Source organism: Protomyctophum bolini (genome assembly GCF_963924005.1).
Source record: "Protomyctophum bolini genome assembly, chromosome: 11".
NCBI lineage: Eukaryota > Metazoa > Chordata > Actinopteri > Myctophiformes > Myctophidae > Protomyctophum > Protomyctophum bolini.
Window position 1 is genome coordinate 18,192,444 of NC_137872.1, and position 27,173 is coordinate 18,219,616.

General features: G+C 41.7%; 2 protein-coding genes across 2 annotated transcripts in view; one reads left to right on the forward strand and one right to left on the reverse strand.

Annotated features, from left to right (window-relative positions):
- The window catches only part of ift70 (intraflagellar transport 70), a 19,730-nt gene extending 4,867 nt beyond the window's left edge, over positions 1–14,863 (forward strand). Inside the window, exons 6-18 of the mRNA XM_080775046.1 lie at positions 6–48; positions 2,865–2,914; positions 3,281–3,433; positions 4,641–4,706; positions 5,057–5,110; positions 5,396–5,461; positions 6,410–6,486; positions 6,911–7,121; positions 9,628–9,699; positions 10,398–10,501; positions 11,043–11,121; positions 12,634–12,763; positions 13,824–14,863. Of these exons, the coding sequence (XP_080631172.1) occupies positions 6–48; positions 2,865–2,914; positions 3,281–3,433; positions 4,641–4,706; positions 5,057–5,110; positions 5,396–5,461; positions 6,410–6,486; positions 6,911–7,121; positions 9,628–9,699; positions 10,398–10,501; positions 11,043–11,121; positions 12,634–12,763; positions 13,824–13,960 (1,242 nt within the window). The 3' untranslated portion in view covers positions 13,961–14,863. The remainder of the gene's footprint in view (positions 1–5; positions 49–2,864; positions 2,915–3,280; positions 3,434–4,640; positions 4,707–5,056; positions 5,111–5,395; positions 5,462–6,409; positions 6,487–6,910; positions 7,122–9,627; positions 9,700–10,397; positions 10,502–11,042; positions 11,122–12,633; positions 12,764–13,823) is intronic.
- Positions 14,864–14,961: 98 nt separating this feature from the next.
- Positions 14,962–26,121, reverse strand: cUnh16orf89 (chromosome Un C16orf89 homolog). Its single transcript, XM_080774928.1, has 8 exons — positions 25,826–26,121; positions 24,764–24,916; positions 23,943–24,093; positions 23,665–23,782; positions 22,662–22,824; positions 17,825–17,929; positions 17,371–17,460; positions 14,962–16,997 (listed from the first exon to the last, which is right to left on the reverse strand). Exons 1-8 carry the CDS (start codon positions 25,992–25,994, stop codon positions 16,894–16,896), a joined length of 1,053 nt encoding a protein of 350 aa, XP_080631054.1. The 5' UTR covers positions 25,995–26,121; the 3' UTR covers positions 14,962–16,893.
- Between the last annotated feature and the right edge of the window lie 1,052 nt (positions 26,122–27,173).

A 27,173-nucleotide genomic window follows, 5' to 3' on the forward strand; every position in this document is an offset into this window, starting at 1 on the left:
TGGAGAGCTTCAACCTCAAGGCGGCCATCCAGTACCAGCTGAAAAACTGTGAGAGAACACAGACACACACACACCATCCACACAGTACCAGCTCAAAAACTGTGAGAGAACACAGACACACACACACACATACACACACACCATCCACACAGTACCAGCTGATAAACTGTGAGAGAACACAGACACACACACACACACACACACACACACACACACACACACACACACACACACACACACACACACACACACCATCCACACAGTACCAGCTGAAAAACTGTGAGAGAACACAGACACACACACACCATCCACACAGTACCAGCTGAAAAACTGTGAGAGAACACAGACACACACACACACACACACACACCATCCACACAGTACCAGCTGAACAACTGTGAGAACACAGACACACACACACACACCATCCACACAGTACCAGCTGAACAACTGTGAGAACACAGACACACACACACACACACACACCATCCACACAGTACCAGCTGAAAAACTGTGAGAGAACACAGACACACACACCATCCACACAGTACCAGCTGATAAACTGTGAGAGAACACAGACACACACACACACACACACACACACACACACACACACACACACACACACAGTACCAGCTGATAAACTGTGAGAACACAGACACACACACACCATCCACACAGTACCAGCTGAAAAACTGTGAGAACACAGACACACACAGTACACACCATCCACACAGTACCAGCTGAACAACTGTGAGAACACAGACACACACACACACACACACACACACACACACACACACACCATCCACACAGTACCAGCTGATAAACTGTGAGAGAACACAGACACACATGTCATACACCATCCACACAGTACCAGCTGATAAACTGAGAGACCACAGACAGAACACACACCATCCACAGAGGGACGGCAGCTCAGAGAGAAAATACTAGTGGAGATGAGAAAAACAGAGAGACATGCATAGGTGCATGCATAAGAGAAGCAAGGTGAATGAATGACAGAAATTGAGACAGAGCGCATGGATTAAAGTCGCCACAACCGTCATTTGGATTCCAGAGAAGCCAGCCTCTCTTCTATGGGTCTATCAATGCGTCTGCGACACCTTGAGAGCTTATAGACAGACTATTTTTGGTTACCGTATTTATTTTAAAGATTAGAGCATTTGAAGTGGTCTATCATATTAGGTAGATAATAGGTAGATGTAGTTGTAAAAGATTGTTTTAGGTAGATGTATAGCTGCTGTATAGAAAGGCCTAACCAGGGACTGGGGTTGCAAATTAGCCTTGGCTACAAACCCTATGTACAATGCAACGGTTTCATGTTTTTACAACTTGATACATTGTTTTTTGTATTGTCCCTGTTAAATAAACGTATAAATAAAATAAATATGTTTAGAAGCATTTTCCATAAAACTAGGATATTTCATAAAAGTTGTAAGTATGTGATTTATTCACATGGTTGGCAGTATGTAGAACAGCAGGAACAATATTACTAAAACATTCATTCAAGTTTTGTTTATTCTCGAAATTACACTGAGTAATCAAAATCATTTTCAGTGTCGTCGAGTAATACAATATCATATAGACAAAAAACATCACAATACATCAGAAGATCAGGAGAAGAAAAACAAGGTATACATGTGAATTACATAGGTTTACAAATAAAAAGCTAAGACAAATTAAAAAATCTAAAAACAGTTACATATTGTGGGGCTCTGTATGCTCACCAAGGTTTTAAAACGACTCAAGGGTACCAATGTGGTACATTTTATGTCATTTGCATTCTTCGTGTTGTGTTAATAGTTTATTAAACACAGCGATATTGTGTGGGGGCTTCTTTCACACTGTTTCACAAATCGCTTATTAGGACTTGGTCTAACAAAAATAATTGGAGAGAAGCTCTGAGAGGGGAGTGGAGGAAAGAGTGACAGAGAGACTTGAGGATCAAAACAAGTAAACAAGAGAGGAGATGGAAGGGGTGGGACGGTTGAGTGAGCACCCACACGGAAAGACTCCAGGCTCCCTTTTATCTAAAAAACATACAGGTTTATTTGCTTTGCAAGAAGAAGAAAAAGTCAAATAAAAAGTCACAAAAAACGGTACGGTACAAATGGTTAATGAACATACAGGACTTTCCGCTTACAAATAGTGCAAGATCACGCTCCAGCGTGATCAATCAACCCTCCAATGCTGCCAGAACCATAAGGGCAGGATTTCCCTGCTCCACTTGTGATCTTCTCTCTCATCAAAGGTGGGAGGATGAGACGGATATTCCAAAACCCCAGAGACAGAACTTGGCGCCGACTCCCACTCGCTTGTATGTCAGTGTGTAAATGTGGTGGTTCATTGCTGTGAGTTGTTGAAAGAAAAAGAAAAACGGGAACACAGCATTGTGTGCTGAGTTTTGAGTGGCCACTTAGTGGGTTTACGTCTTATTAGCCTATATCGCTGCTGTCGGGCAGAAACCTTATTCTCACTTTTTGTGTTTTTTCGGAAATCAATGCCCTACTGCTTACTTGATCATACTACAGCGTCACACAAAAGCATCAAAAGTTACACAAGCTCGAAACATGGCGTGCAGCTATTCTTTTATTTGACTCCTTCACCCGCCGACGTGCCCAGCGAGTTGGAATGAGAAGCAGTGGTTTGAATTCAGGGTGTAATATCAGGGAGCCAGGAGTAGGGAGTGCAGTAATACCATCAATAGAATAAGTCAAAAGAAACGACATCCATTTGTCACCGAGGATATGCATGTATGCAAACAATGAACAACAGAAATGGAAACATTTATGGACCGCAATTCTTCATTTATTTATTTGTTCATTTTATGTGGATTCCTCCAGTGGAAGGTGCACAGGATGCCTTGACCGACATGCCTCCTAGATCGGAAGAGGTATGTCTGCCATCTCCCAATAGTTTTTACATTATTGTGTGTGTGCGTGCGTCTGCAGCCCACCTCATACACAACACAAAACACTCGCAAGCAGGGAAGCCATGATCCCTTATGCTCTATTTTAAATTGTATATTGTCAAAAATGGTGAAAGTGATGCTCACAATTAACACGTCATCGCTATTCTTTTTTTTAATATTTATTTAAATGAACAACAATGGTTATATAGAACCTTTGTCCAAAGTGCTTTACAATGTGCATTACATTCACGCTGATGGCAGACACCAATTGGACTGTGTGTGTGTGTGTGTGTGACTGTGTGTGTGTGTGTATGTGTGTGTGTGTGTGTGTGCTTTCCTGCCATATAGGAGCTGGACGCGGTGACCCTCCACAACCAGGCTCTGATGAACATGGACAAGAAGCCCACAGAGGGGTTTGAGAAGCTGGCCTTCCTCCTCCAGCAGGTCCCCTTCCCCCCGGTCACCTTCGGCAACCTGCTGCTCCTCTACTGCAAGTATGAGGTAAAAAAAAAAAAGAACACCATAAAATGAATGTGCTCCTCTACTGCAAGTATGCAATTTAATGGCATTCAAAACCTTCCAGAATGTACTGTACATATCACATAAGTGTGACATGGTTCATCGAAGGTTCAGAATACCCTGTCTACAACACTAGTAAAACTGCAAAACATTGGGGACAATTAAAGTTGAAGTGGAGCAGACAATTACACAAAAGAAAATCCTTAATATCAAGTGAGTTTTTAGATTTGTTTTGGATTCAAATTAAAAAACGGCAAACATAGCAGATGTACAAGCGTTTTGAGCTTCCGGATCTGATGAAGTAGTGCGTTCATTTACCAGAAAAAAAACACACACACACACACACACACGCACAAAAAAAACCACAAAACGTTAGCATATGGAGGTTTCTTCCCGGCAACAGCAATGTTGTACAGCTTCAGTCTTGCCTGGCTCATGATGCCTTTCTCCTAATGTAACTAATTATGCGCAGCCATGAGAACGCACCGCTGGTCTGTTTAATGAGTGTTTCTGCCGGTGTGGGTTTGTAATTGTTTGGTATTAGGAGGCAGGATCTCACCCACCCTCTCCAACGTGGTGCGAGCCTTAACCCATTTACGTTTACGATTTTTCAAAAATAGCAGACCTACAAGCTCGTAGCGCGCTATGAGCTTGTAGATCTGCTATTTTTCAATAGCTAAAGTATAACATCATGCTTAGTTAAAACACCAAAACGGGTTCCAGTCCGGAATGGGTTAATGAAAAAGTAGCACCCCCCCTGCTCACACACCACAGAGACCATTTAATTAAAATGGTATTAATGACACTGTTGGCTTGAGTCACTCTGTGTCTGTCTATATTTAGTTTTAATCAAGTTGGTTTTAAGAATAGACTGAGAAGAGATGTAATGCAGAAAGAGATCGCTTTAGATTGTGTCTAATGTTTGTCGGCTTATTATATTTGTCATGAGTTATTTATTTCGTTTATTTTTGTTTAGATCCAGTTGTTATATATCATTCGTTGCAATATTAATAATGTTCTTTCATTCTTTAATGTTCTTTAATTGCTAATTGTGCTGTTTGACCCCTGCTGAGGCAGTGACTAATAAATCAAAAGTAAAGTCTGTCTTGTCTGTCTGTCTGTCTGTCTGTCTGTCTGTCTGTCTGTCTGTCTGTCTGTCTGACTCTCACTCTCACTCTCACTCTCTCAGTATTTTGACCTGGCTGCTGATGTGTTGGCTGACAAGGCTCATCTTACATACAAGTTCCTCTCCCCGGTAAGTAATACCAGTGGTGAAAGTACAAACTTTAAAGTAGCGATACCACAATGCAGTAATAGTCCTGTATTTAAAGTCGTTCAAAGTATTGTCATGAAAATATATAAACTTAAAGTACGGTATGTGTATTTATTTTACAAGTGTGAACTGGCCAAGAAATTACACAAGTAAAATTAACATCTCATTATCTAGAAATGGTCCATTTCACAATAATATTATTGTAATTAGCAATTATGTGTTCATCATTATTGTTTACAATAATTGCCTCTGAGTTGTTGTGGAGCGTAGAAAACTTGAAACGCTTTCACGTTTGTGCGCTGATTGTGTGCTGGTTCTTTTTTCATCCTCAGTACCTGTATGAGTTCCTGGACGCCATGTTGACTTGCCAGACAGCGCCAGAAGAGGTAACTTCTCAAATGACCCTCTGTTCTCTGTTCTAGATAGATAAATGACAAAATATTGCTCACTCTATGGCCAGTCTGAATCAAGCATTCTCTCTGGCCGTGGTGGGAATGCAATCAACTAGCTGATTGAATGGAAAACTACACTGCAAAACTGTGAGTGTTCATTTTGCTCGGACAGTGTACAAATGGAACCAAATGGAGTAGTAATCTGTTAAACTGATGTTCTGTGAAAGAACTATTGTACGGTTCAAATGTTTGCCCTCCTGTCTTGTCTTGGTTCAACAGGCCTTCAGGAAGTTCGACGAGATGAACGCCAAACTGACGGAGCAGCTACGCAAGCTAGCCAAACAGGTGCGCTTTTATTCATGTACCACTCAGTACAATAATGGTTGCAGGCATGTGACTTAAAAACAGTAATAGAAGCAACACAATACACACATACATTTAGTGGCAAAAAAATGTGCAAAGGGTGCAGGAAAATTCTTCAGCCATCATGACTCCATGTCTTTTCTCCCTCTAGTCTCTGGAGACAGACTATTGTCTCACATCATTTCCAAATGCTTTTCACCTAGGCTGAAAAATGTGTAGAAAACTAAGCGGACTGCAGTATGTCAAATTATTCAGAGCTAAGCTTGCTGCCTAACAGAAATGTGAATGGAAGTATTACTGTATACTGTACAGACTCAGTACATTGTTCATCATCACAATAATGATCACATGATCTTATAGGTCAGTGGTTCTCAAAGTGGGGTCGTGGGACCACCTGTGGCGCTTGATGGGGTTTTAATATCAGATGGGTTTGATAGGGTTTCATTAGGGTGATTAAATGTGAAACTTTCGTTCTGGTGCCCTCTTGTGGCTGTCTACTTTTAGCCTATCAAACACTAGGAAGTAGGAAATAACAACATCTCACCTACTGTACATACAGATCATTAAAGGAACAGCAAGCTGTACCAAAAGTAGCCTCGGTACCCAGGCTTTTATTTTCGTTCGCAACCGGCTCACCAGAAGTAAAAAGGGGACAGTTTTGGACAAGGTTTACACCCGACAGCAGGGCCTTGCAGAGAGCACTGGGGGGGGCAGGGGCTCAAACTCCCTTATTTGCCCCCACACATAAGCCCTTATTTGCCCCCTCACACAAGCCCTTTTTGGCCCCCCACATAAGTCCTTATTTGCCCCCACCCCCCACATAAGTCCTTATTTGCCCCCCCCCCTCTGCACGTGCCTGCCCGACAGTGACGTATAAACAGCAAAAGGTTTGACTGTGATTGACTGCAGTTCTTTCTCATCTCCTTAAAGGTGCAAGAGGTCCGGGTGGCTCGAGACAATGAGGGACTTAAAAAGGCTCTGCAGGACTATGACCAGATGCTGGAAAAGTGAGAGACATACATACACGCACACACACACACACACACACACACACACACACACACACACACACACACACACCTCTAATTGTGTTCAAGTGGAAATAGAAATACTTGAACTGTGTTGATATTTTTGAGAACTTGATTGCGTTTCTTTTGGTGAGGCATGCTCTTTTCCCCATGAACACAGCACACGTGTCCGACTGTCTGTGTCAACTGTGTCTGTGTCGACCGGGGGAGCGATAAAAAATTATAATAAAAATAAACGATAAACGCAACTGTCTTGAAAAGGTAAGATATAACGAAAAGGCCTGGCAGAAGCTAAACGCAGCGAGAAATAAATCTGGCAGTCGTTGAGTTAATATACCGGTAGCTTAATATAAAAATCAGTCTTTAAACCTACTGTACATGAAACCTCTTGTCCGGTCTCCAGGTACATCCCGGTGCTGATGGCCCAGGCCAAGATCTACTGGAACAGGGACAACTACCCCATGGTGGAGAAGATCTTCCGCAAGTCGGTGGAGATCTGCGACGAGCACGACACCTGGAAGCTCAACGTGGCGCACGTCCTCTTCATGCAGGAGAACAAGTACAAGGAGGCCATCGGCTTCTACGAGCCCATAGTCAAGAAACACTACGATAACGTGAGTCGGTAGCAGTGGGTTCTTCTCGGGCCACACTACATTTAGCATAATACACTACGATAACGTGAGTCGGTCGCGGTGGGTTGTTCTCGGGCCCCACTACATTTAGCATAATACACTACGATAACGTGAGTCGGTCGCGGTGGGTTGTTCTCGGGCCCCACTACATTTAGCATAATACACTACGATAACGTGAGTCGGTCGCGGTGGGTTGTTCTCGGGCCCCACTACATTTAGCATAATACACTACGATAACGTGAGTCGGTCGCGGTGGGTTGTTCTCGGGCCCCACTACATTTAGCATAATACACTACGATAACGTGAGTCGGTCGCGGTGGGTTCTTCTCGGGCCCCACTACATTTAGCATAATACACTACGATAACGTGAGTCGGTCGCGGTGGGTTGTTCTCGGGCCCCACTACATTTAGCATAATACACTACGATAACGTGAGTCGGTCGCAGTGGGTTCTTTTTCGGGCCCCACTACATTTAGCATAATACACACAGTAAGATCCTTCAGTGTCACTTTAGTCATCTGTAACTCTGAGAGTGTACAAATGGAACCGAATGGACCACTATGGGTTCCATTTGGTCCCATTCGTACACTCTCAGAGTTAAAGTTATGTTTGGTTAAATAGAGACAGGCAGCTCAGATTGTAATTTTAAAAAGCAAGTAACATTTAAAATGGCAACATTTAAAAAAAGGACAGTGTGTGCTTTCTTGTGTCGTGAAGCAATGTAAAACTATGACTGTTTGTCTGTGCAGGTAGACACATGTACTATAGTATGTCACACTGAGTGCAAATGTGTCCACCAGGGGGTGCTGACCTCCCTCAAACTCTGAGGGAGGTTAAACCAATCGTTCTCAAAGTGGAACTCTAGTCTTAAGAGTTCCACTTTGATAACTTGGATTCATTAAACTTGTATTAATAAGTTACAATCAAAGTTTCTCCTGTATTGTTGCCATAATAATTTCTCACTTTACCCCCTCTGTTGGTAATTATACCACTATGTCATAGACACACATTTTAATTTAATAACATTAATATGTTGATGTTAGAATTGGTGCTAATGTATGTTGAACCAGTCAGTGTTTTTTTTGTTGTTACTATTGAAGGGACTTGATGTAAAAGAGAGAGGTCTGCACACAGCTCTGCTCCACAGTGTTTAATTTATTTAACACTGGCATTGACAAACACAATGTTTTGGCCAATTTTTTCCAATGTCAATTGTGAGTTACCGTCAACTGAGGCCGTTAAATGTGTAAATGTGTACACAGTGAGCACACACACACACACACACACACACACACACACACACACACGTGTACATGTCCTATGTCCTTCACCTCAATGCTCAATGATGCAAGTCGATAGGACAGCTGTTCCAAGTCCAGACATAAAATGGTTGACAGGTTGCCTGTTTGTTTGTTTGTTTGTTTGTTTGTTTGTTCCATTGCTATGCTCGCTAGCTGGAGCAGTGTAGCATTCAGGAGTGTCCCTGCAAGCGTAAGCCCTCGGTAACCAGGCCCAGAGACAGCCCATGCTCTCCTGTCTTTGCATGAGACCTGCTTGTTTGCCTTGCTGGAGTGGTGTTTGTTTCTGCTGTGTTGTTGTGTTCTTTATCCTGTATGTATGTATCAAGATTCCCAAAGACATTAACCTGGAGAATTGGAGTGTCACATGTTTACTTTATACAGGGTTTTTGTAGGTCTTTAAAACTCTTAAAATACGATTATGACATATTTTTGGAATAGTTTGGATTGTGAGTTTAATGGTACTTCTTAAAAGTTGCGTTAACTTTAGTCTTGCTTTAAATTTTTTGTGGACATTTTTATTGATCACACTTTAACAAAATTACAAAATGAACCCAATGGGGATCCAATAACCAGTAATATTTTCAACCCAGATACCATAAATTAAATTAGGATAATTTTATAACTGGACATGTCCTTCATATACATATTTGTTTTACCGGTATGGACATAAAATAGGTCCTCATAAATGCGTGTACATTTACCTGCAGAAAGCCCTGATGAAACAACAATTACCGGAGTGGACTCTAAAGCTTAATTTATTCTCCATTGCGTGAGGGTGTCACTTGCCAAAAAGAACAGATCTATAAATAAAAATGCGTACAGTAGATCTTTTCTTTTTTAAAGTGATGAAAATTAAAGTCATGAAAATGTTTTGTGCCAGGGATCCCCAGAAGAGAAGTATTTTGTTAATAAATTACCGGTATTCAAAATGTTCCAAACATCGATCGATATTTTACTGAAATGTTCAAAAATATCTACAAGCTCAAAGCGTGTCCCGTGCCACGCTGTGAGCTTGTACATCGCTATTTTTAAATGGCCAACATTTAATAATAATAAAGTGCTTCAAATGATTGTGATACTATATTTACTACTTTTACTGGGGACCCCCTGGAACCACTGCCTTAACCACCTTTGAGTTTGAACCTTCTCTGGTGCTAAATACAAGCGTGTGTCCTTTCTCTCTGCAGATCCTCAATGTCAGCGCTGTGGTTCTGGCCAATCTGTGTGTTTCCTACATCATGACCAGCCAAAACGAAGAGGTCAGTTCATATTGGATGTGCACAAACTATTGACATTGTTCATTGCCCATATGGCGGGACTGTCCGTGTGTTTAACATATCCAATGTGTGTCAGTGTGTTTACATGGATTAAACTTCTCAGTCGCTGTGACTGGGTCATTTGGGATTCCATAGAAGCCTGCATGTCTTCTATGGAAGCATGTTAGACAGCAAAAGTAGCTAATCTACAAGCTCTCAATGTGCCCCAGATGTTTCGGTTATTTTTTTAAGATTAGAGCATTTGCCTGAGGAAGGTCCCTAGTGACCGAATCGTTGCTTCATTAAATAAGACAGTACTCTTGTGCCGAGCAGATACACAGTGTGCGGGTGTACCTTATTGCTTTCAAAGATTAGAGCATTTGAAATGCTCAATATGTGCAGAAGCATCTTGCATAAAACCCTAATGGTCTATATATTTCATAATGGCAAAGGTTAAAGCCTTCCAACCAGGTGATTTCTTCACTTGGTTGGCAGTGTGTAGACAGTAGAACACCAGGAACAATAGTAGCCTACTAAAACATAATCGTTTTACATGTTGTGTTGATTGTTTAGGAAACAGTGCTAGCGTGGCGGCTCCTTTTACACTGTTTCACAAATTGCACATTAGGACACCATTTCAGTCATGAGATTTCATGTTTTGCTTTAATCCATGTTTAACATGTCCACTGGGTGTGTGTCAGGCAGAAGAGCTGATGAGGAAGATTGAGAAAGAGGAGGAGCAGATCTCCTATGACGATCCTGACAAGAAGGTCTTCCATCTCTGTATAGTCAACCTGGTCATCGGGTGAGTCCCCAAATGAACTTGACCAAGCATTATTTTACAAAAAGAGAATTAATCAAATAATAGCAGTCAAATTTAGTATCTTTTTATTATGCTGCAGCCAGGTTTCTTCCTGGCTTGCAAAGTTTACCAACTTAAATTGTGATATTGTCGCTTTCAGACGTGTCAACCTGTGTTCTAATCCATCCAATGTAGTTATTATTTAGTCACAATATGTTTTTAATACTTTTCATTGGTTAAATATGTATAAAACCCACAGAGAGACCTAAACACTTTCAACCTGGCTCACCTGTTTGTTTTGGACATTATTGTGGAAGGTTTTACAAGAAAATAATATAATATTTCAAAAATAGCAAATCTACAATCTCACTCATGTCGCAATGCGTTGTGAGGCTATAAAATAGGGTTGCTTTATGAAAATGTAATAAAACAATGAAATATGAGGTTGGGTTCTCAAGTGGATGTTTGACACATTCGCAGTGGTAGTGGGAGCACCCTGAAAAACGGAACGTGTGTGGTTTTATGAGCTGTGACATTCTTTCAGGACCCTCTACTGTGCCAAGGGGAACTATGAATTTGGCATCTCCCGCGTGATCAAAAGCCTGGAGCCTTACTATAAGAAGGTCAGCCATTTTATTTAGTTTATCTTTTGGAGGTTCTTGGAAAGAAGGCACAGCTTCCACTTTGTTTACATCTCATGTGGCATGTGAAGTTTAATTAATGCTCTGTCGTACAATGGTGTCATGCGCCAAAATAGCAGCTCTATAAGCTCACAGTGTGTGAGCTTGAAGACTAGCTATTTTCGGCGCACGACGCCACACCAATGAAGTATAAATTAAGCTTAGTTCTCGGAGAGAAGTTGTTGTTCAATGGGAGTGAGCGCCGTTGCAGAGAAGCTGAGAGATGGCGTTGGTAGTGGGATGATTTCATGTATGTTTTCGACAAGCGGCTTGCCCTATACAGAGCTCTCTGCCTGTGGGGATGTTTATTCTGCCGGTGCGAGTCAAAACAGAGGCAGTTCTGATGCCTGTCGGAACTTTTGTTCTCATTGTAAACACAACAGCTGCCAGAGTTCGCCTGCACCTGAGTCCACTTAGCTCCAGCTGAACACACAAAGCCATCTACGGGGATGTGAACCCTGGTTTTGGCCAAAACCTCCACACTCTACTCACTAAGGCAGAGGCAGCCAAAGTGAGAGCAGTATAAAGAGTGAGGAATTGGAACGTGGTTAAAACTCACCAGATGGTCAAAGTGCCAGACATCATTGGCCTCATTCTCCCTTCAAATCACCATTGTGTCGCCGTAGGTGCATTGTTCACCTTGTATTGATGCAAAAAAAACAAAACAACAACAAACAAACCAACAAAAAAAGTTAAGCTAAGCTGTATGCACACTTTAAGTTTAAAGGACCTGTTGTCTGGCATTTCCCGCAAACCTTTTTCCAAAGCGTACCGTACCATTGTCATGCTGTCATGCTGACATGCTGTGACATGCTGTGTTCATGCTGTGTTCTCCACTGCTGCTGCTCTCATACTGAACAAACACTTCCTGCTTTCAGTGCCTCGCCCCAATCAGTGATTGTCACCAGGTGCTGACTCATGATCAGTGACTGACACCAATGATTGATGCCAATTAGGCCAATTTGGGGTTTTGACAGCACAACCATGGCTTGTTTTATGTTTGACGGAGCCGTTGGATTCCGTTCATTTAGGTTACAGCACGCAAAACAACATGCAGAGATAGATAACCCTGCACGTTTCATTGCATAGCATGGTTATTCTTTTGTCAAAAATGCTATAGCGTACATTTTGTTTTACCTGCGGCTGAAGCTGTGAATAGACAATGGCATCTATTATTGACAGTGGAGTGTCCCTTCAAGATAAAAGAAAAATAGTCAGTACTGTCCAGGTTGTAGCTGTAGCTTAACAACTTGAACCCTATATTCTTTTTCATGTGATGAGTAGCGAAAATAGATGATCCACAAGCTGTGAGCTTGTAGATCATATATTCTTTGGAAATTCGCCTGGACCTTTTGTTAACAGACCTATTTGTTAACAGAACCTTTATGACTATAACATGTATAAAGCCTTTTTTATGTAATTTATCTCTCTGTCTCTCTCTCTCTCTGTCTGTAGCTGGGGACAGACACTTGGTTCTACGCAAAGCGCTGTTTCCTGTCACTGCTGGAGAACATGGCCAAGCACATGATCATGCTGAGAGACTCCGTTATACAGGAGTGCATTCAATTCCTGGAGCACTGCGAGAGTAAGGAGACACACACACACACACACACACACACACACACACACACACACGCTATGGAAGCATGCCATGCACTGAAAATAGGCTATCTACAACGTCCAACACGTTGCGCTGCTATTGTAAACTTGTACATAGCCTATTCTGTATTTTAAGATGAAAGAGTGGCCAAACTAGCAATAGAATGCATATACAAATACAAATGCAAATACATAAATGCAAAGCCTGACATTGGCGCCGCCAGACTGATAACGTGGATTCACTCACGCTTCCTCCCCAGTATCAGGAGGCGTGAGTGAATCCACGTTATGTGTCTGGTCAAAGCCAGACTAAAGGTTAACCCTCTGGTGTCTAGGCATTTTGTTTTAAATTACAAAATCCTTTTTGTCAGGGCTTGTATGGACGACTTTAGCATCAATGTGTAATTTATTCAACTGGTTGGCTGCATGCCTACCAAAATATTATAATGTATTCTACATAATGGTGCTATTTGTATGAAACACAGCACTAGAGTGTGTGTGTGTGTGTGTGTGTGTGTGTGTGTGTGTGTGTGTGTGTGTGTGTGTGTGTGTGTCAGTGGAGGGAGCGGAGGAGGGGAGACATGTGAGAATGTTCCCCACCCAGTTATTATGTCTGTGTCCCCTTCATGCCCATATATGGAGTTCTTTATCAGGCATGCCTAAATGTGGAGTCTATGCAGCTCCACATATGGAGATCTAGGGGTGATCAGGTGTGATCTAATGGCTATTTTGGGCTCTGTCCAGAGCCTGGGCAGGGGCCCTATCCAGAGCGTGTTGCATTTATTTTCTTCAATTACTGAAAATACAGATTTTTCATTTACTGAAAAATGAACATTTTGGAGTTGGGTGGTTTCTCCCCGACAGCAGAGATATACATTACATGTCCCACCATTATCAAAAGGATTAAAAAAAAAAAACCAAAAACAGGCATTTTATGTGTGCGCGAAGGCACACTTGTTGAAAGTCTTTGGGTCAATGGATATGCGTGCCTCTGTCTCTCTCGTATCTTAAGGTGTCTCTCTCTGTCCCTCTTCCTCTCTGTATAGTGTATGGTAAGGAGGAGCCAGCCATCATTGAACAGCCTTTAGAAGAAGACCGCATCCACATCGGTAAGAACACGGTCACCTACGAGGCACGCCTGCTCAAAGCCCTCTTCTACGAGGTGATTGGCTGGAACCAGTGATGATGTTATATACCATGAGATGCATGAAGGACACTGTGATGTTGTTGGCCATTTTGGACAGTTTCTGCCTGACACCGATCAATTTCAACATGACTATTTATTTTTATTTAAACCCTCATACATCTCATGCAGGCCTTGACTGCTTTCAGGCATATTTTCAAACACACACACTGACACACACACACACACACACACACACACACTGACACCTCATTATTTTGAATCTTAGTACAGCTGGGTAGCAGCTTTGGCAGTCATACTGTAATTGCGTGTGTTCCAAAATAAATTATATAACTGTTTCCTTTTGGTTTTGGGAGAGGATATGGCCATACTGTTGCATTCCAACCCCAGAACATTTCACATGTTTGTCCGGTTTCCATGTTTACAGGAATTGTTCAAGTTTTTAATGAGCCTGTCTGTTTTCTCTCGAGTCTGCCCCAAAAGCCTTCCATGCTGTGTTTTGAGTGTGGTGTTTGAAACAGAAATTGTGAGGGTTCTTAAAGGACGATTTCACCCATTTTCAAGTTTCAACCTATCGTTATATAATTGCTCCTCACTAGGCATGTAATGCAGGGCTTGACATTAACTTTTTGAGGCACTTGTCCTTCGGACAAGTACATTTCCCATTCACTTGTCCAGGCACAAAAGTCACTTGACCGGAGCACGAGCACAAGACAAATACATTTTAAAGTGCACACTGTGTGTGCACTCACCTACAGTGATTACAGTAATGGTATGAGATTTTACAGTATGGTGACGGTATCGTTACCATATAGGCATTATACCACTCTATTTCACGGTGTTACATTTGTTTTTGTACGAAAACATACTATATGTCGTTTTTCATGGTTTTCGACAATGATAAAAAATTATAGAAATGATGAGAACCATGAAAAATGACATACTATAGTATAATGGTCAACACTGCTTCCAATATCTTGAAATCCTAAATGCACTGGTTTCTTGGATCGGTATTCAAAGAAACTGAACTCTGTTCTTACTTGTCTTTTGTCTATTTTATTGACATAATTTATTTTTCTACAAAATAAAATAATAAAACAACATACAATAGTCCATAATAGAGTTTGAGTCGTGTGTACATCTTCAACCCATTGCTTTGATTTGTCATGCAAATATTGCTTGTTCAGTACAGGGCGTGTAAAGGATGGGAACAGACTATGACCTAGCAGAATGCAAAACAAAAACACTTCGTATTTATAACCATTAAGGCACAAAAATGAAGGCTGAAAGAACTATGTGGGGCTGCAACTATTGATATTTTTTTATACACACTCAGTATAATACTATATGTATTATATATATATTTATTAAATATGGTAAAATATGTCCAAACAGTCCAATCTGTATGGTAGCATTGGTAGGGCATGTTATTTCTGCCTTTACTGGCTAATACAGTGAAGAGTAACAGTATGCACAGTATGCAAATCACGACCGCCCGACAGGAGTTTTCATGTAATGCACGGAAGACTGGTATTATTGCTATCACCTGGGTTACTCAGTTGTGTAACTTTCCTGACCTTAAGGTGTGTGTGTTCAACAACACAGCCTTGCAAAATAACACTGACAGCTATGATGTGACGAAAGCTTGCCATCCTTAGCAACGGTTGCTTAACTATTTGGATTGGCATTGGACAGTCGCTTTTTGGGGTGGAGTTTAGCGAAGGGCTAATTGGGGTGATTGTGCTTTGTCTCCCTGCTCTTCTATTGAGATCAGGTCAAAGGTCATGTCACACAGATTTCTACCCGATAGTCGAGATTAAATGTATCCCCTGACCAAGCAGGCATGTTCTATTAGCTCAATGGTTAACATCAGCAATAGCGCAGGAAACCATGTTCAAATCCAGAGTAGAAGAGGAAAGTTACTGTAGTGCAGCTTTAAGCCCTGTTTTGTGCAGGAAAAAAGTGATTCTACATTCTACAGACTCACAATGAGCCTGTAGAATGCACCTCTATGAATTCCACACGTTCACAGTTCTGTTTTGCCACTGATAACCTTCTTTCAGCACTGTTGAACTTGTTTCCAAGATAATACCCCTGATAACGTTCAAGGGTTGGATTCAGTTGGAAAGCAAATACACATTCCTATTTCAACTGATGTTTGGGATCCTGAAAAAGGTTTTGCATACTCCAGTAAAGTTAAATAAAGTACAGTACTTACTTACTGCTACTAATGTACTGTATACTACTCAGTATGCTATTTTCAGTGTACTATTTAGTATCTATTAAGCAGTAGGGTTTCACTTCGGACATACAAAATAGTATCACATACTAACCTACTATTATCAAAGTAAAACCCTTGGACTGGACCACTTTGCCCGAAATCACATACTAACATACTATCAAGGACCTTGAGGTTGTTCCAGGTGGTCGCCAGCTAAATGATGGAGCTGATAACCAAATGGACCCTTATTAGATCTTTAACTCTTTAGAGCGTAAAATTAAACCAAATGGACCCTCACAAGAGTTCAATCTTTGTTAGACACCTGCATTACTTAATTTACAAGAAGTCCATTACAGAATGTATAAGAATTGTTATTTTGATCAACGTTGGCCTGTTATCTCTCCTATGGCCTGTACGTCTGCGGTCTTGAGAGGCTAAATCTCATCGAATGGCTCAAATAAATAATGGAGCTTGATATGAAAATGGTTGAAAACCACTGGTGTAAAAGGTGGTGGAGTACATGACCGTTAGTGTCATAATGATCGTGTGTCACTTGCCAAATCAACCACAGCAACTCAAATGTGAGAAAATGTGTGATTTGTCTTTGGGGCCAACTCTTTGTGTACCTACAGTAGCACAACACAATTCAGCATTTTCAAGTGTCCAACATGTTATTAATCACTGTGCTCATGAAGTAACTTTTTGTGTTGGAATTATCACTGGTACAGTCGCATAAACAACAAGCAAACATTCAGGAGAGAGGTCTCTTGGTGATGTCCTGTTCTGTTAGGTAGTAGTTGAGGTAGCCTCCCAATGCACTCACCGCCACACCGGTCATGTGGCTGGAGCAGCCATCTGGAAGAAGACGACAGAGGTTAGTATGATTGAAGGGAAACCTTGATAACATTTAACTGAATCCTATCATTTTCTGGACATAAATATTCTGTGACTACTTTAAAGGTAATTAAAAACGAAACATTGCTGTCGGGGTGAATTACTTATGTATTTACTCTGACAGTAAATGCATTAAGAAAGATCCATGTTACATACAGTACTAGCGGAGTTCCCCTAAAGCTAAAGTGTAGGGCAGGGGTTTCAATTATTATATTATTATACACAAAATACTAAATGGAGGTTTCACTTTTTAGCCAAAGTGCTTCACAATGTAAATTGGGTGCTGTTGTTATTACCGTAATATTATTATTAACGTGTATCCACATGCACACACCTCGTAGAGTCTTCTCCTTCCTCTTCACTCTCCGGTGGGGTTGCAGTTGTTCAAGCAGCTCATCTCCAATGATCTGAGAGATGACTCTCTCTGTAGGGAGACCAGCAGGACAATACACTACTACTGCATACTCAACATGTACACAAGCACTGTTTCACAAGTTGTGCCTGCCTGTCTTCCATGGTGCTGCTTTCTATGCTGCATCCTTTGGTGCTTCCCTATCTTCTATGGTGCTTCCGATGGTGCTTACACTATACGTTACATAGACTTTCGTATAGGCAGACAACTATTCCACAATGTCCGAATGCTAAAGAGTCTGAAACTACACCTACTGAAATCTGAGTAAGGAAGCTGGCATTTCCGTTCACAAAAATATATTTTAAAATATCTTAAAATGGAGCCCATCTATATATGTCACACAATACGTTGCTAAACCCTGTATTACAACACTCACCATCTCTCCCAAAACATCCAACCTCCTGGTCCTGTGACCTCAGAATGTGCTGCAGCCAATCGGATCTGTAGAAGTCAGAGAAGCCGGCCAATCCACACAGAAGTACTGTCAACACAGAGGGGACAAGCCTTTAATTAAGTCAATCATATTGTTTTCCAGTGGAGATGGTCAATATGGACACAATCAAATATTTTGGATCAATTACCTCGATATTGATATTGCGACGACTACTGGTGCTTTCACAATTTATTTTATAAATATCCATCAGTAACCATGTAGTGACGTGTAGCGAGGCAATCAGAGATCTCTTCCTACTGATACGTCTGGTAGGTATAAAGGCCAGTGTTGTGCATGAACACTCATTCACTGTCACACGTTTGCAAATCGTTGCTGTCGGGCAGAAACTTCTTCAAATTCCAACTTTTTGTGTTATTTCGTAAATTAATACCCTAGGCCTAGTTTATCATGCATGCACACATACAGTACATACTCATTACACAAAAAGCAATCCATGCTTTTTTAATTTGAATCCTTTTAAGTAACAGTTTTAGACATATGAGGTATCCACCTGACAGCGACAATATTCTGTAAGTACGCAAGTGTCATTAACCCCCGGTTAATTTCTCACTACCAAGAATGCAAAGAACAGCCTTGCGTCCTTGGGAAGTAATATAATCATCGTGACCAGAGAATGCCTCTTTCTAGTTTGAGACAGACTTATCCTTGAGGTCACGTGATCACACGCTGTCTGTGCTCTAATCAGCTGGGTTTCTTTCAGTCAAAACAGAGGGATCTGGAAACCTTGAATGTCTAAAGCCGTTCATTTTTCATAAACATTCTTTAAAAGTGAAAATAGCCGATCTACAAGCATGTTGCGAGCTTGTAGATTGGCTATCTTCACTATTTGTATGTGACACACTTGTTTGATGAAGTAGGGCATTCATTTAAGATAACAATTAAAGTTGAAATATGGATGTAAAGTTGCCCGAGGGCCAAGGCTCCAAAAACAATCAGCGATGCTTTTTGTGGATTTTATTTCTCCCAACTCCAGCTCCAGTGCAGATATTCACAGTGAAAATATATCAAACAGCAAAAATAATACTGGCCAAAAATCCAAAATAAAGAACTAAAAAATACTTAATGCAAAACTTAGGACATATATGTCAAACTCAAGGCCCGGGGGCCAAATCAGGCCCGTGAATGAATTCTTTGGCTGATATTTAATTAGTATTAGAACTGGCCCTCTGGTATATTGCACGGCCCACCATAATACTACAAGTCCTGCTTTGTGAGGATCATAGAACAGGAAACTGAGCTTAATAATAATGCATTTTCAGTTTTAAATGTATTTACTTTTTTGCTATTTGCCTGGGACGGTGCCCGTGTGTTGAAACACATGAGTCCGGCCCTTGACTTCTACGAATTTCTTTATTTTGGCCCACCGTGTATTTGAGTTTGACATCCCTGACTTAGGACAAAGGAAAAATAACAAAACTGCACTAGGCTATGCCCATGAAATGGGCCCTAGCAGCTCTCTCACTGGGCTGTCAGCATGTTGCCTGCCCGAGCATAACTGACTAGCTCTGCCTGCAGTCTCCCTTTTATAGGAGAGGATCCTACCACCAACAGAGAAGCAATTAAATCTAAACAGCTTATCTACAAGCTCACAGATGAACATGAATAAGTAACCAAATGTTCTATTTTTGACTAAACATCATTTGGGTTTGCATTAATTTCCAAAGATAATAGAAATACTTTGCTCATCAACATTGTGGAACACCCCTACTCCTCAACAGTACTTGGCACCTTCCCCCCCTTCTTAAGCTTTGGCACCTTCACCCCCTTCCAAGTTCCTAAGCTGAATGGCTGAGCCCTGCTCTGGTTCAGCAGTTCAGATTCAGACAGAAGAGTGCCAGCACTGGAGAGGCCCATCTATGCCCTCATAGTACGTCACATAACGCACTCATATATCTTAAAAAATAGCAGATCTACGCCCTCATAGCACGTCACATAACGCACTCTTATATATATCTTAAAAAATAGCAGATCTACGCCCTCATAGCACGTCACATAACGCACTCTAATATATCTTCAAAAATAGCAGATCTACGCCCTCATAGCACATCACATAACGCACTCTTAGTTTTGAAGTCCAAATAACCCCCCCTCTTTGAGAAGCACCGCTCTAGAAACTAATAACCACTGGACCGGACAGGGAACCGGCTGCCACATCAACTAAAAACTGGACCTAGCTAGCTGACAAAGAACCTGCCACATCAACTCAAATTCAAGAAAGACAGAAGGGCTTTCACACACCCAGAGTTTATATAGTGTCTAGAGCTCGTTAACCAACCTAGTTCACCTGGTCCTCACAGGTGATGACATTCAGGGCAATTGGTGTCATCAATGTTTCAGGGAGAGGAGAGTGGAGAGAGGCAGAGAGAGGCCAGTCAAAATCTAAGGTCACATTCTCACCTAATACTTCAGTAGACTCAATGCGTATGGGCGGAGAATTTGGGATTCTTGCATATTTAATTTGCTGCAGTTTGCAATTGGAAACGCAGCAGGGGGGACTTTTATCAATGTGTTCCATTTATAAACTAGCCTACACAGTGAAATCTATGGTGATAAAATTACACTCATAACGTGCATGTGTCGTGCCGTCTGGGACCCCTCTCTCTCTCTTTCTCTCTCTCTCTACGCACGCAGCCGCCACACACTGTTCTTTTGGGCATGGAGGCACAGCGCTGAGCGCACTGATAACTCCCCAGTCCCCACAGTGACAGCAGTAGCACTCCATGTTTACGGCACGCACAGACAGACAGACAGACAGACAGACAGACAGACAGACAGACAGAATATTCTGTAGGCTATAATACAATGCAGTGTTTTTATGTGTTTTCTTAAGCAATTGATTAATGTACACGTCCTCATTTCAATCAGGGCTTCAGTCTCCTCATTCGACCACGTCTATCCACGGTAACGGGACATCTTTGCGCTGCGTAAAATATGCCTTCTCCGTCTCCAACTGTGTTCAGCTCCTCACCCGCCACATTGTTTGCTTCATTTCCTTTATTTACTGCGGATTGCATTCACACCTGCACGGAATCGTAATCAAGTGCGATTGGAAGCGAAGCGAAACCCCCGTTTTTGCTCGGAGTAAAATGCGGTTCTTTGATATGCATTAGGATTCGAATGAGCCTTCACACCTGCCAAACAAAGTGCACTTTCTGAAAATGCGCAGCAGGATTCGTTTTAATCGCAGCAAAGCTCTCTGGTGTGAATGTGACCTAAGCTAAAAAGGGGTGTGAAACTAAAGAAATTGCAATAGTAATCGTTCAAGGTTTTTTTATTATCATCCAAATCAAATTGTAAATTAAATAAGTGGATCAGGGTAAATTCAGGGGTAACATTTAAAGGCAAACCAGTGACAAAGAATGAGCTAACCACAGGTTACAATAAACTAAATGTTTTCCCTGCAAGTCTGTGTGTATCATTTCATTTGTACATAATTATGCAACCTGAATATGTTGTGAATAAATTGTGAATGCATTCATCAACAGTATTGACATTATATCAGGATAGGACCTGTCTGCCCCACTACCCACTGTGTGGTGTGTGCGTGCGTGCAATGTCCTTAATCAGTGTGTGTGTGTGTGTGTGTGTGTGTGTGTGTGTGTGTGTGTGTGTGTGTGTGTGTGTGTGTGTGTGTGTGTGTGTGTGTGTGTGTGTGTGTGTGTGTGTGTGTGTGTGTGTGTGTGTGTGTGTGTGTGTGTGTGTGTGTGTACTATATAGGGCACAGGCTGCCCCGTGACAATGGAGATCTGAGGTTTCTGCCCAACAAAGATGTGTTGACATATTTCCCAACCCTGCCCTTGAGTGATGTAAGTGATGTGATGCTAAATGACCACAATATTATGGCTTAAGATTAAGGGGAGGAGACCCCTTTCCTCTCCTCTTTCCTGCTGTTGTTTTCCTCTCCTCTAATACCTCCTGCGTTCCCTCAGTGCATGTCTCCCATCCCCACTCCTCCTCCTTGCCCGGCCTCCCCTCCCTCCTAGCGGTGTATATTGCCACACTTCTCTCGCTCCTCACATCTCTCCCCCGTCCTCTCTGCCAGGATGTGGAAGAAGAAGGATGAAAAAGCAATAACTAGCAACCGAGCCTGATCTCACCCAAACACTGTGAAATAGCATGGATTGGCAATTCCGTACATACATGCCTAGAAAACCCCAAAATCCGTACATATTGCACTACTACAGTTTTGACCACGACGGAGGCTTTCACTAGTATTGTGTGTATGGAATTGCCAATCCGTGCTATTTCACCGTGTTTGGGTGAGTTTGGGTTTGACATTAATTACGATTCTGTGCTAATAGGTTACAACTCTGACAGGGCTGAGTCGGCTCTACCAAACTTCACAACGTTCGACACAGCAACTTGCTCGCTTTAGCTCGCTCAGTGGCACAAGTTCGATAGGGTGCCCCTCCGTCACAATCTATTGGGAGGGATTTCAGTGTAATATGTATGGATTCTGGGGTTTTCTAGGCGTGTATACATGTACGGAAAGTCACGGAAATGCCAATCCGTGCTATTTGTTTGGGTGAGACTGGTTTGAGCAACCAAAAGGGTTTGTTGCTTATTAAAGTTGTTACCAGGCGCCTGAGCTTCCCAGCAATGGAGTCACAGTTTATCACCCCATGCAACGAGCGTGCAGGTGTGAGTGTGACTGTAGTATAACCCTGATCTAACACTGATCAGGGTTAGACCCAGTCTAACCCTGATCAGGCATGTTGCACATTGCCTGATCATAAACGATTGACAAAATACCACTGACTGTTTTCAGCAAAGATGTCCTGCGTCTGTCCTGTGAAGCCGTTGCTGAATGCCTCCTGGTTGCTCTTCATCATGTTGGAACAGAAGATCTTCTGGTAGCTTCTCTCCGTCAAGTTGGACCGCGACGCTCTCATGTCCCCCTTCAGCATGTTGGAACAGCCCTTCTGCAAACACCGTGAACATGAACCCATGAACATTGGAAACAAGAGGTTTTCATGACCAAACCATCCAGATGGTCCTACATGTCGACCTCAATGGGATTCCAGAACTGTTCATATTGATTGATTACAGTCTGCAAAATTAAAGTAAAGTTTTTGTCACACTGCAATTCAGTCATGAAACAAACGACTATATTTGATAGCGAACTGATTTTGAAGTAGCCCAGTTTTTTACATTAGCATAACCACTTAAAGGGGCATGAAACACTTGTCTTTGTAAGTTTGTTTTCCAGTTCAGGTCAAAACAACAACAACAGACTAAAAGCTACTGTAGAAAGCAACACAGCTTCAGCTACTCAGATTAGTGTGAGTGTAGGTGTTGCCAGAGTCATGGAATGCTTACATATTAACCTTGTATAAACCCTTATGTTTCCTTTCTTACTTGCACTTATTTTCTGTCTTTTAACAATGTTATCTTTATTGTACTCTTTTTATTGTGCAAATAAATAAAACTAAACTAAATATTCACACGGCCAAATGTACTGTAACACAACAATTATTTCTTTTATTAGCTGCAGCTGTGCTTAAAATATGGTGTACTTTAAAATGCAGCTAGCCTGCCATGTTTTTACCATGCTGTAATCTTTAAAACAAACTTACAAAATTGGCTCACAATGCACACAACACATTGCATTGCAATGTGTTGTGACTGTGAGCTTGGAGATTGGCTATAGAAACATTTTGAAAAAGAAGAAATGTGGGAAAAGACAAGTTTAATAACATACCACCCAAATAGTGCAACAGTTACTTAGTGCATGGCTAGATGATTTCCATTGTGTGTCTCACCATGGTCCCGATCATGAAGTAAAGGAGCTGGTGAGACAGGGAGTAATGTGGACACCCGAAACGAGTCATGGTGTCCCTGCACGCCTTGGTCACAATGCAGGGTGTCCCGTTGTTCTTCCTACGCACACACACACACACACACACACACACACACACACACACACACACACACACACACACACACACACAATGGAAATAAAGTATTTATAGATATGCATACATAATAATAATAATAATAAGACAAATCTCAAAGTGCAAGACACTGTTCCTCTCCCTACCAGGTGCCCAGTAGCAGGGTCATGCACTTGTCACTGAGCTGCTCATCATAACACTCCATGGAGCTGGTGGAGGAGTACACCAGACTGGGGTCTGTGGAGCTCCACTGCTGAGGCACCAGCCAGAACATCCACGTCAACAAGGGCTCAAACTCTGCACGCATGGATGGATGGATGGTACATACAGAGGATGGAAGGAAGGAAGGAATGTTAGACAACCTTGACTGTGATGATGCTTATTTCATTCATAAGTTAAGCAATACATAATTCTGGCAGTCATCAGCATCAGAGGCGGAAAGTTCTTATAACGGCAGGGGGTTCAAGCAGCCACGCCCCCTCCTCCCCCCCCCCCCCAGCGGTGGAAAAAAAACGAGTTTTGTTTTTTCGAACAAAAGCCACCTTATTAGCATTTGAATGCGGCATGCGCGGCGGCCCAACACCTATCTTAATGTAACCCCTCGTAAAGGTATGTGACTACGTGCATGACAACATGACCACTGGGGAGGGGGAATTTCAGTGGACAGTCAGTGGGTGCATAATTTACTGCAGTGCATATAGATATATTTTGCCAAAATGCAGTGGGTTCAGTCGCGCCTTTGCCAAAATGCCAGGGGGTTCAATCGCGCCTCTGAACCCACGGAGTTTCCGCCACTGATCAGCATCACTAACTGCTATCTTTGAATAGCCAACGTATAAATGGATAATGGATAGTGATGCCGATAGGGGGGTCCACGGGCCAAATAATAGGCCTACACAAGAAGGTTTGAAAAGCAGTATGAGCAGTGCTTTGGCCAGTGCTTTGGCCCCCTATATAGGTCATTCACCTCTGTAGTACTTGGGGTCGCTCTCCTCCAGGGCGGCCATGGCTTTGTGCAGGCTGTGGTCCAGCCGCTTGGTGAGGCCCACCGTGGCGGTTCGCTGGGCCCAGCTGACCAGGTCCGTGTGGGGCCATGTCCTCACCGCCTCCTTCAGCTCAGCTGCATCATGGGTGGCCAGTGGTGGAAAAAAGTACTCAGTCACAATACTGTGAAATAACCTTGTTGTGACATTCTTCTCTATTCATGTATTATTTATGTCTAGTCCCTTTGTGCATTAATGTGGGGGTGCATTGCATGGGAAATGGTGCAGTATGGTGTAGTATAGGAATAATACATAATGGCACTGCACATAAATTATATTATAATTTAATTGTACGAATGTATGTAAACAATTAGCTAGTTTATCTAAACTTTAGATAAAATACACAAATCACAGCACTCCATCTTTATAATAAAATGGCTTTTATATAAACAAAGACAGTTAAATATGCAGGGACAGTATAGGTCTATTGATTATCATGTGCTCCAAATTGAGTTTAGATGCAGCCAGTCTAAATAGTATAGGGCAGGCTATTTAGAGCTATGCCTATTTATATGGCAACAAATTTGTAATTTAGTTTAGGCTTATATATGGGATTTGACCGTTCTTAGTTAAAAAAGTTAAGATCTTCTATATGTTATAAATTCAAAGCGGGTCAGGGACAAAATGTATTCTTTCTAATTAGAGACGAAACCAAATGATAAAACTGCTCAGCCTAATTACCGTATAACGTTAATAAATCACAACAGATGGTTCTGAATAATAAATGGTGAGCTTGCTCTAGCGGGACAGGACGCCGCATCCTATGGTGCAGAACAGAAGTGAGACAGCAAAAAATTAGGAGAAAAAAAAACCCGTATATAGGCTAAGTTTGTGCTTGAAATGTACTGTAATTCTGCAAACTGTTAATAAATATTTCAATCAATCAACCAAAAAACGTGCACTTGCATTTGTGATAGCTGCTGTAAATACATTACATTAGGCTATATTATATAAATGGTGCACTGTGCTTGTGCACATCATCCTACCCTGCAGAATGAAGAATCCAACCACCCCGTCCAGGTTGATGTTTTCATGCTCGCTCTCCAGGAAAGAGGCGCTTTTGGAAAGGCTGTTGAGGATGTCATCAATGACCTCTTCTTGCGACGCGATTACCGACGCCAGAGCGAGGATTAAAGCCAAGTACAACCTGATCATGTTCACTTTCTTCTCGTGTGTTTTTCCATCAACTGATAATAATAATGAGAGACAGTGTGTGGGGTTTTTTAAGCCGCTTCTCCGAGAGGGTGTGCCGGTGTGCACAGAATGGAGGCGCAGGGAGAAAAGTGAGGAGGCTAAAGAATGTGTGGGACGGGATGCTTGTTCTGTGAAGGACTAGGACAGCGGTCACGTGGGTTAGTCCAGTGGTGTTTACTTAAAGGTAGGGTAACTGTAGTTGGTAAAGTGATATCTTACCAGTGTTTTATTAAATGATTAAAGTAGTTCTGAGAGTATAGGCTAATCCTTGTTCAGTAACAGTAACATGAGTCAGTCTCTCACTTCAGCTCTTCAATAAACATTAAAATACATGTTCAGGTGGGTTGAAAATTGCAGCCAATCAGGAGTGATTACCCATTTATCAGCTTTATTTTCCAGTTTCAATCAAGTAAGCCTGGGACCCAACGACGTCGAGTCTGTACTCTGTGGGGGCTATGGGGCTGTCCTCAGTCATACGCAAAGATCATGAAGGCCCTATGGGTCTTAGAAATATCAATGTGTAATTTTGCCTAATTCCTACTAGAAATGGTTAAATATTAAATATTTAAAATGTTTAATATTTTAGTGAAATCCTGTGTTAATCTAACTAGATTTCCTTGTCAAATTAAATACTTAAACCCTATCAAAATTGTTGCATGACAAATAGTGTGAATAACCCATCAACAAGCAACACAACACATTGTGGACTTTGCTTACATTGGATATTTTTGCCTCGTGACACTGTCGTATGTCGAAGTATATAGATCACGCTTTAGGATATAGCAGAGTCCCTCAAATATAGGCAAAAAGGTGAGCTAAATTAACTGACAAAGATTTCCAGGGCCATCACTAACACTGTAACACACCACATCCCTGTAGTGACTAGAGGGATGTGGTGTGTTAGACTAGTAATGTTGTGCAGTACCATGTGCATAAAAAACAAGATAAAACATACCATGAAATATTATGGGCATATGCTGAATGATAATTAAAAATCACACCCGTGTGAAGTGAGGGGCACTCTTATCATTATACATCATCATACATCATCTCATGAACAACTGCATTTAAGTGATTGGTTAGCCGATTTGCTCGTCTACATATGACGTAAGTTTTCCCTTCATTGTCAATGGCATTTAT